Below are 10,946 nucleotides of genomic sequence, written 5' to 3' on the forward strand. Positions count from 1 at the left end.
AAAGTATTAAATTTTATTTAAATAAAATAATTAAATTTTTTTTTTTAAGTTTTATTTTATTAAATATCATTCAGTTTTTAATTTGTTTTCAAATTTATTTTTAAATAAAATTAAAAAAATAATAATATTAGCTGACACTTTTTCATACAACCCTTCATAATTATTATTTTTTTATAAAGTTTAATCAAAATTAATTATAATTGAATGAATGAAATTATGTTTGAAATATTATTTTATTAGATATCAATCAGTTTAATATTTTATTTTGGATGAAATTCTAGCTTTTTTTATTTAAAAAAGATAATTATATTATTATACAATTAAATTAAAAAAATTATAGGAATTGCTTGCTTGCCGTGGTTGGATATTTTGTTTAAATTTACTTGCTCGAGCTTTGATTAGCGTGCATAAAATTTTCAATTTAAATTGTTCAGCACAAGTAGCATTTTCTTATTCGCCATAAAAAAAATATATGGTATAAATTGACACGTTACCTATGCTTATATTTCTTTTAGGTTCTAAATGTTGTTATTTATAAGTATTATAAAATAACATTTTAAAATGGTAATATTTAGTAAGTGTTGTGTTTTTAAAACATAATATGGTCAAATTCTAATCTTTTATCTTAACTGGTTCACTAGTTAAATCTAGTTGTATTAATCAATCAATCGTTTCACACAAAAACTATAATTTTATGAAGTTTTTCTTTTAAATATATTTTACGAGTTAAAGTATATATATTTATCAAACTTGTTGACTTAAAAATAAACTTCAATTAAAATTTCAAACAATAGTCAGGGATTATAAAGAGTCAGAAGTGAGTCTATCATAACTAAATAAGTATTTGTCCCGATACAAATTACGTGAATGACCTAACAAATGCATTTATAAACCATTGTGATAAATTTAAGTTTAAGAAGAGGTCTGGTCATGCCGAACCAAAATAACAGCTTAAAAAAACTGTATCTTTTGACCTGCGCTCAAATTTTTATAGGATTTTCCGTAGATCCTTTTTCTAAAGTAACTACTGTGTCGCTACACCGATCATTAAATCTTTAAATATCAAAAATCTTGCCGAAAACTCTTGGTTTTAGTAGTTTTGAGATTTTCCTTATTATTTTTAGAATCAATCAACTGGTTGAGCAAAAAATAACATTGTTTAATTATATCGCACTTTAAAAACGCTATTAAATATCATTATTTCTAAGCATGACAATTCAAACTACACTATTTCATCAAATTTTTTTGAACCTATATCAATTCATTAATTTTTTTTAATTTACCATGCTAATTGCCTAATTTATCCGGAATCTTGCTGATTTTTCTCATGTGAAATTACTACTTCCAAATCATGTAACATAATAATAAAAGAAATGATGTGGCATTAATAATTTGCTACAAAATAACTAAAAGAAAAGAGATATTAAAGGTGGATTGGAATGTGGAAGATTTAGAAAATGAAGTAAAATAATATATTTTTTTTATTTTTTAAAAATTATCTTCACATCATTACATAAAGTAATATAAAAACATTTAAAAAATTAATTTTAAGTAAAAACAAAACATTTAAATTCTTGAGGAACAGTTTAATCGCAGTCCCAAACAGCCCTATATTTTGTCCGAAAAGAAAAGGAAAGAGCTTCAATGTTGCAAATGGAACCAGGAAACATGCAGATGCAATTTCATCCCAGGCAAAGATTGACCAGCAAGCCATAAATACCTGTTACCGTCTAAATGGTTATAGCTCCACATTAAAACCTGCAGATGATCACAGCATTATTTGATGAAATATTAGTAACTTAAATCTAAGCAACTTGACGCGTCGAGCCCTGAACATAACTTCTGAAAAATATACATGCCCAGAACTTTTTTTTTTTTTTTTTCTCTTTTGCTTTACAATTCCGCAGGTCCACAATGATGTGTTGGGATCACATGTTTACAATTCCAGAGTTGGGATTGCTTACCCAAACAAGACCTCCACGGGACCACAGATTAGTTGAATGGTTAATTTTTTTTGTTCTTTTTGTTCTTTTTTTCATTTCTTACAAGACATTGCCTATTTAAACTTTCCGTGGAATCCTCCACTGCACTTATATTGCAGTTTTTTTTTTTTCACTTGGGAGGATCTCCACTGTGTGAACAATGAAAGGGCCTGTGCTGAGTCCCCACTTTGAATGAACCAACACTTCCCAGTCCGGTATTATCTACTTTAAATCAAATGAAAAAACTTGCTGCTGCTCCAGCTCTTCGAGCCAAAACACAGCTCAAACTATCATTGAGGAAGCATTGTTCCAGTCAGTCTGCTGTTTGGTTTCTATAATTTGTTGTTTCAACAAGTAGATGTTGAACATGATGAAGAAGACGGGATATAAGCTCTGCAAAAGTGGGTCGTAAATTTGGCTCCCTGCAAAAACAACAAAGGATTCATCATCACAGCACACGTTATTTCAAATGAAAATATTGACCTGATCTGTAACTCACAATTGCCAACAATCACGTATTATCTGGGCGATGGCTGGATCAATGTCCTCTGTAATTTCAAGATGTCGATTTTGGAATCCAACAGCTCCCACAACCTGCATTGGGTTTAAGCCTTTCCAAGGGATTTGACATGTAGCCAACTCCCATAGTATCACACCAAAGCTGTATATATCACATCTGCAAGCAAGCAAGCCAACAGTTTTAGCGCTAGAGAATTTTCCTGTGATGCAACTTCTGGAAATGGAGCATGCTGGCATGTTTATACAGGTCGGTATCCTTACTTCTCATTTGCTGGCTCATTTCTCAGAACTTCAGGTGCCATCCATTCAGGCTGCATTGAAAAGGCAAACTTCTTGCTTATTATTTGGTTGGAAACAATCAGAAAATGGAATCACAAGAGTTTATCATGCTATATGTTTCAAAGAAGTCGAACCGTTCCAGCAGTAGACTTTGAAGACAGAAAAGTGTGGTGCTTGATACGAGACAATCCAAAATCACAGACCTGTGGATAGAAATTTAATAAGATGTTGGAAATACATGCATGGTTTCTTTCCAAAAAGCTGCAAAAGATAAAGCAGTCCATTGAATTTCCAAATAAACATGTGCATAACCGAAGAAGAAGTTCAGAGCCAGACCTTAACATTCCAGTTTTTATCAACGAGGAGATTAGGAGACTTTAAATCTCGATGCACGATGGTAGGATGGCTTGTATGCAAGTAATTCATTCCCTTGGCCTATAAAAAGAAGAAACCAGCTTTACTTTGGAAAATAACTGGACCAACAAGAAGAATAGATTATTTGACTCATACCACATCAATAGCCATTCGCATACGCCTCTTTTCATCAACTTGAGAATGGGGACGATGCAGTAACCTATACAAACTCCCCCTGTACACCAATAAGGAGGAACAAGAGGAGCATAAGAAAAAATAAATTTACAATCAACTCAGTATTAACTATTTTATTTAAAAAAGTTGGTGGCAGTGACTAGGATAATAATGAACTCCGAAAGCTCCTTGACAGAAGCCTTTAATATAACATTGCTTTAAGGAAAAGCTGAAAGTATGATCTATTTTGCATAAACCATGGAGCATGTATGCTTTTGATATGGCTTGCATGGTGGTAAGCGCATTACAATGGTTGGGCAAGGTTAGTGATTTGATTGTTATCACAGATTAAATAAAATATCAGTGAGATGTCCAAAGATGCATGCATCCCAAGCAAAACTGAAGTGAAATTCACAATTTTAACTATAACTGGTGAGGGACCACAAGCTTGAGAATCATGCTTCTAAAAAAATTTTGAGATATAAAAGTAAACAGGTTGAAATTTTTATCATATAGGTTATTCAGTTCAATATTATACCAGAGTGAAGTACTAAGGCATTTGACGTATGGGATTTAATTTAATAATCTTGGAAACAAGAAAAAGTAGCAGGTTTTTTTTGTTCTAGGGGAAGCAATTTTAACCTGGGCAAGAACTCCGTCAGTATTGATAAGTGTGGGGGGCGAGTAACTGCTCCCATGAACAGAACAACGTTAGGATGTCTTAATCTTAGCATGATTTCAGCCTGCATTAAACAGCGAGCAGAACTTATTTGAATGTCATAAAGAAAGCAATTTTATTAGAATAGCTGGGGCTTGAAAGTTAATATATGATGTAGGAAGCTAGAACCAGTGCTTACTTCGCATCTGAACTGAACCAATGCATCACCAGATAAATCCTGGTCCAAAAATTTCTTCACAGCAACTTCCTGTAATCAATAAAATGATATCAAGGGGGGTCAATATGAGCAAAGCCTTTAAAACAAAACAGATGAACCAGTAAGGTCACAATACTAAGTTTCTGGAAGTAAGTCCTATGCTGGAGTCAATGAATAGATTGGTGATTCTGTAAGCCACAGATGCAGTTTCAACAAACACAGACCACCATCATGAGAGTGACACAAACTACTGGAGGTTACAATTTTGAAACCAACCAATCTTCCCACATGAATAGTGAAACCATATTTCGACAATTTCCACAGATATCATCATTGTTGTAGCCAAAAAGTAGTAGCATAAGTATTGAATTGTAAACTATAACCAAATGTCAGTATTTTGTTGAAAGGATCCAATTCAATGTGTCAGACTACGGAATATCTCATGGCAAGTTAACATCAAAATACCCATATTGTGTCAAAGGTTAACTTACAGTGCCATTCCAATCCCCATGGTAGACCTCGCCGTATGAACCTGCACAACAGGGCATCATGAGATTACTATTAAACAATCATAACCTAAACATTTCATACTTCAGAGATGCATCAATTCTACAACTAAGCACATCTATAACTGAGATCATATCCTACTTAATAAAATCAATGGATCAAACCCTAAAAAGTATAACTATGTTGACCAGTAGATTTCAAAGTCTTCTCAACCCGAATTCAAGACAATTCAAAGGCATAGCAAACTACAAAGCTTAATAGGGCAAGGTAGGATGTTCGATAGAAATTTGATCTCATATTCGAAACCAAGTCCAGAGAAGCAGGCTGGCTATCTTTACCAACGTCACTTGACCTTTTTCCAGGTTTGTTTGGGCTGGTAGGCAGCCTCCTATCATATATAATTGCAATTGCAAAGCAGCAGTGGCAGCAGCATGATTCCTCCAAAAGGTGAAACTCAATTAGATTGATAATTTTAATAAACGTGAAAGCAGCGTCATCGATCAGCTTCCTTATTTTTACAAATACATGGCATTTAGATAATGCTTCCATATGTTCAATGGGAAGAGATTCAACTTTCACTCATAAACTTAGAACTTGAGAGATAAAGATAAGTGGAATGAAGTGCCATCCATGCCTATGAGACTAGTTCAATAACCATTTCTATATCTCATCAATGCGTATTTCTTTTCTTTTCTTTTAATCCATTTCTAAGACGTAACCAAATAACAGGTGTGCATGATTGAACCTCACAAGCTGTTTATGCAGGAGAGCAATTCTGGATCCAATGATCATGCAGAATGGTGCAAAAGGATCCATATAGCCAACCCCAACTAGTTTGGGATTGAGGTTTTTTTGTTGTTGGTAAGCAACTGTTTAACACTGGATCACAGGGTGTTATGTCTTTGTAATATTTCAATTGATTCCAACTCTTGTACGAATACCTTATCCAAATGATCATTTTTTGATTGTAAGAATACCTTGTCCAAATGATCCTTTTTTGACATACAAAATCATAAAAGTTTTACATATTAATAACCAGCCAATTCTCATGCCCTTCATTACTGACCAACTAAGCTATAGGACTACATGTGCAAATACATCCTTTGTGTATATCACAGTAGTATGACTAGCATGCATTAATGGGAAACTTTAATAGAGATATACCAGGAGAGAGACATGATTCTCTAGTCTAAAATTGCCAACAGGTTCTTCTTCCTTATATAAAATCAAATTGAAGGAATTCTTACCGATGCCTATACGCTCGCCAATCTCAAGATCCTCCCATGGAATTTCCCATTCTGCTACCTCCCCCAGCATAGGGTTAATTCTCTCACTGTGACCACAGCAAGAAATATGCAGACCACTGTTTGCTGTTTCAATCAATTTCAAAGCAGATTCTTTGCCTGCATCCATGCTTAAAATCCTTCCCATGTTCTCCTGAAAGCACTGGTTGTCACTACTGACCAAGGCATGTTCAGGTTGTAATTGGCAAGGCTCCAATGCAGAGAGCAAGGAAAATGCATGAAGTGGATTCTCATGCATAGAGCTTCCAGCCATTCCAGGTGCATTAATAGACACCATGTCCACAACAGTGGTATCTGTTTGCAATTTTTCATTTGTTCTATTATCAACAAGCACAAATCCTTCACTTATAACATCAGAAGGGAGAGATGGATCAGAATTAAAGACATTCATCAATCTTCTTAGTTCATCCACTGAGCCCTCAGCAAATTGTTCTTGTTCATAATCACACCTAACATTTTTTAAAGTATCATCCCTAGTTGAAGATGCAAGCGACTGTTCACGCCCTGTCAACATGTCATCTAAACAACAGCGAAGTCGATCGTCAAGATTGACCCCGTTTTCTGGATGAACCTTTTCAAGCAGCTTTGGTTCACCCAGGTTCATGTCTGAAAACAAATTAGGAGGAGGTGATGCCCCACTCTCTAACAACACAGCATGTAATTTTTGAGCAAAATCTGGATTCTTTGCTGCACTGATGACATACTTGGAAACATTTTTAACTCTATTTTTTTGTGCAGATGAAGGTTTTTCAGTGCCTGATAAGCTAAGCTTCCCAAAATCATGTTCAAATCTTTCAATTTGATTTTTCTCAACCAAGTTCACACCATCCTCATTTGTTTTGATGCTGACAAATAATCCTTGCCCTGATGTTGAGGTGCCAGCTTGGGGAATCACATCCAGATTAGGTGAAAATGCAAGAATCCCATAACCTTGATCCATCAATGGAGTTGAATCTTCAGGGGTTTCTGTAAGACTGGCGAAACCACTTATGTCAAATCCAGCAGTTGGGAGATGGCTGCTGGGCACCTCAGGAGGAATTAGTGTGCCAGGAGCACCCATCAGATCAATAATGTATTCACTGCACCAGTTCATCAAAAACAAAATTACAAAAAATTCCCATTTAACATTTAAACCTATAAGTGTTAATTTGATTAGACAGCTAAAACATATAAAACAGTCGAGAGGAAGGACCAAAACAACATGCATTGAACCTCTGCCTTTTTTAATAAGCATTCTCATGCAAAATAGGTAATCAAAATTTTTATAATTTAAGGAAAGTGGGCCTTTAAAAAGAAAGTATATGCAACTAATGCATGCAATGTAGAAAATGACATCTGCAACAAGGATGATTATTCGTATTCAACATTTCTTGCAAAAGTAATATCCAGCATTTTTTTTGAGATTTTACTTTATACATGTTTATCTGGCAACACAGAAAGCTTGGAGAGTTATTAACCAGAATCCAGATGCTAAAATAAAATATTAACAAGCATCACCAGCACATGTAATGATTACCAATCGAAATCATTTTGCAGCACCACTTGAAAAAGCATGACATCAAATTAAATGGGCAGAAAAACAAAAGCCAAGAAAAAAAAAATCACCTTCCATCATCAATCTTAATCAAATTTACAGCTCCATCGTCAGTGCCAGTATAGTAGCTTCCTTTAACCAGCATACACGGGAGATTAATTCTATCAGCTATCACCTATCACCAGAAATGAAATAGTTAATTTGAGTCCAATTTGTTCTAAAGGACCCAAAACACTATCAACAGATCAAATGATGATTCAGATATTCTCTGAATAGCAAAATCAGAAATATTAAAACTTTAAACAGACAGGATGCCCAATGTTAAGTAAAAAAATCAGTATGTTCATTTATCAACTTTTTAACAGAAGTTAAAACATCTCAAAACCTTAAAGAGCAGGGCCCTGTGGCGAGAAAGTCCAACATCAAGACAACCAAGGGGTAGGATGATAGAGTTCAGGGCATTCTGTAGCTCTTTACTGCGCCTCTTCCACCTGCTTGACATCTCATCAGCATCACTTACAGGACCACCCATTCTATCAACAACAACATCAGCAATTTTCTGGATCAAGCCACTTGAAACCAAGCCATCAGAGAATCTGCTTTCCAGGGACATGATATAAGCTCTTCTCTCAAGCTCTCGCAGTTCAGCATCAACAAAGCGGTTTACCATGATCACTTCATAATCAACATCATCAGAAACTGATATTGCTTGAAGGTCGGCTAAAAATGGCATATTCCCTTGAATGACCGAGTTTGAGGTAACGCCGCAAACATCATAAAAGCCATCCATCACTTTTTCATTATAATTTACAACACTATAGCTCTGCATGAAAGATACGGGAAAAATCAGTAGAATGTTTTAGATATATAACATCAATGTTGCATATGACATACATAGGTAAAGAAAAAAATGAACTTTATGCTTCTTTTTTCCTACTTGCGCTAGGAAATGGTAAGCAAGGGATGACAATGAAATTCAAGCACTAGATTATTCAACACCGTAGCTCGTAGGAAATAAAATTCAATCAACTGGCCTTCACCTTTATTTTTGCCAGGATGGATAATTTTATTTCTATGCTGCATAGAACTTATATGTATGTATGCATAAAGCCAACCTAGAAAAGCTTAGTTCACAAACAACTATAATAAAGAAGTGTAGAAAATCACTAGAAAAAGGTACGCCGGGACTTGTATTGGAAGATCATCTTACTATGTTTACATTGATTTTAAAAATAAATGAGCCTTTGCTTGGCACTCTTAGCTAGGGAAAAAAATAAAGCAGATAGCTTGCAATTGTTTAGTAGCCATTGCAAGAAAGATCTGAGGAGATTGCATAAACTTGCCTACAGACATCTAACAGGTTCATTTTCGTTCTGCCAAATTATTATCAAGCACTTCCATTCCGTAAAATTCACAATGCAAATCTCAGAGCCTCGAGCAAACCACACAAACATTTGGGAAATTTAGGTTTTATTCACTCTAATGCTTCATTACTATTTTCCTTCCATAAACACCACAGGCCAAAATTATTCTGCTTTTTATAAACAGAGCCCTTGGAGCTAAATAAACAACGAATCAACTAAATCAAGACCAGTCACTTTAATCACAATCCACAAGAACCCAACAACAGGTAGCATGAAACTAGGAATTCAATTAATTTCCATGACTCACTTGAATTTAATTTATTTCCATTCCTTGCCCTCTTTAGCAAACACGAAGTTTTTGTTAAACATTTTACTTTGGAAAATTCCCTTTCTCACCAATTAAGGAAAACAGGCAGCAATTAACAAATCAAACTTGTTATTCAACGCAAGTTATCTGTAGAAATGAGATTAATCATCCACAAAAAAAATATAATAATAATAATAAAACAGCTCTACATTTAGCACATTAATATCAGTCCATAAAATAAGTAGCTCAAACAAAAAACAAACAAATTCTATAATTACTAAACTGATTCGTGCATGAAAATGCAGAACCCTAAACCAACTATCAAAACCGCAACGCTATGCATCAATCAAAACCCTAAACCAAGAAAATTAAAATCGACAGAACTGATCAAAAACAGGAAATGCATAGACAAAATCCAGCGAAATAACCAAAAATAAGATCCAGAAGTCAAAAAACTAACCAAATAGTCAACAACGTACCCAATATCTGAGTGAGAGAGATTCGGCAAGAGAATCAGCATCATTAACCGGGACCACGGGACTGCTCCGGAGACTAATCCTCTTAGCAGCATCGATCTGAGCAGATTCCGCATCCTGAATCGAATCCGGATCCGAAGCACTAATCGCCAAGGCCAATTGCATTTGGAATTCCTCCTCTAGTAAATTAAAATCAATTCCAGTACTATCAGTACCACTAATCGCTTCCACGTCCGTCCGATCCACTGCCGCGGACTCAACGGCCTCGATTCTTCCATCTGACGGACTCGGAGTCGTACTGGCACTGGTACTTGAACTCGAAACGGGTCGGGTCTCGCCACCTAATCGGTTGTGATGGTCACCGATGTGGAGCTTTCTTAGTAGATGCTTCATCTTTGACATGGATCATTAACAAAAATAAATAACTATATATATCAGTTTTTTTTTGTTTTTTTTATTTATTTCTGTCTGTGTTTTGAGTGGTGGGTTAAGCTACGCACACAGAGGAGAAAGAGGAAGATTCACTTAACGAGCGCACTCCTGTTCTTGAAGTTAAATACGAGCAGGAGCAGGAGCAGGAGCATGTGTTTATACATCCATCAACAAATTGTTGAGCGAGAGGGAGAAGGAGAGAGACTTGACCGCTCAAAATCCATTCCCTCCAATTGTATTCTCTCTGTATCAGCCGACACCAACAGAAGAAGAAAATGTTTTTTTTTTAAGACTAAACTCTAGTGGGTGAATACTGTCTGTTTTCTTTGCTTTTTTTTTTTACCCTTGCATCCTCTCAAGTCAATGACCCCACAATGTTGCTAGTCTATGTTACTCTATGTGCTGTTGCGGTGCCCTTTGTTTCATCTTGACCGTTCAAATGGTAGATTTTGGGTGGTCGTTGGATTTGTTGGAGTACAAGAGGTTTTCTTTCTGTTTTTTTCCTTTTTAGAGAATGGAAACAAGGTTTTAAGCTCTTGTTTAATTATTACAAATTATCTTGTTTAATTTATATGAATCTAGAAAGAAATTGTTAGCTTCTATATAGTTAAATAAATATATTTGAAAATGATTTCCATTTCATATATATATATATCATTTAGGTATTCTTATAATATAGGTACGGAAAGATATTAAAATCATAAAAAGTTCTTTTTTTGTTAGTTTTGTTTAATTAAATATTATTTTATAATTTAAGTAATTCTTATTACTCTAAGATGGTAAAAATTAAAGAAATTAAAATTTAATTTATACTCATATTTGTGTTTTAATTATGTAGT

At 34.7% G+C, this 10,946-nt stretch overlaps 1 protein-coding gene across 1 annotated transcript; it reads right to left on the reverse strand.

The window, feature by feature from the left end:
* Positions 1-1,836: 1,836 nt before the first annotated feature.
* On the reverse strand, positions 1,837-10,395 carry LOC133689464 (serine/threonine-protein kinase EDR1). The gene is made up of 13 exons (XM_062109322.1): positions 9,679-10,395; positions 7,914-8,351; positions 7,600-7,703; positions 5,938-7,073; positions 4,675-4,715; positions 4,166-4,234; positions 3,951-4,051; positions 3,291-3,369; positions 3,117-3,215; positions 2,915-2,983; positions 2,763-2,812; positions 2,482-2,658; positions 1,837-2,404 (listed from the first exon to the last, which is right to left on the reverse strand). Exons 1-13 carry the CDS (start codon positions 10,075-10,077, stop codon positions 2,296-2,298), a joined length of 2,871 nt encoding a protein of 956 aa, XP_061965306.1. The 5' UTR covers positions 10,078-10,395; the 3' UTR covers positions 1,837-2,295.
* Positions 10,396-10,946: the final 551 nt, after the last annotated feature.

Source organism: Populus nigra, chromosome 3 (genome assembly GCF_951802175.1).
Source record: "Populus nigra chromosome 3, ddPopNigr1.1, whole genome shotgun sequence".
Classification (NCBI taxonomy): domain Eukaryota; kingdom Viridiplantae; phylum Streptophyta; class Magnoliopsida; order Malpighiales; family Salicaceae; genus Populus; species Populus nigra.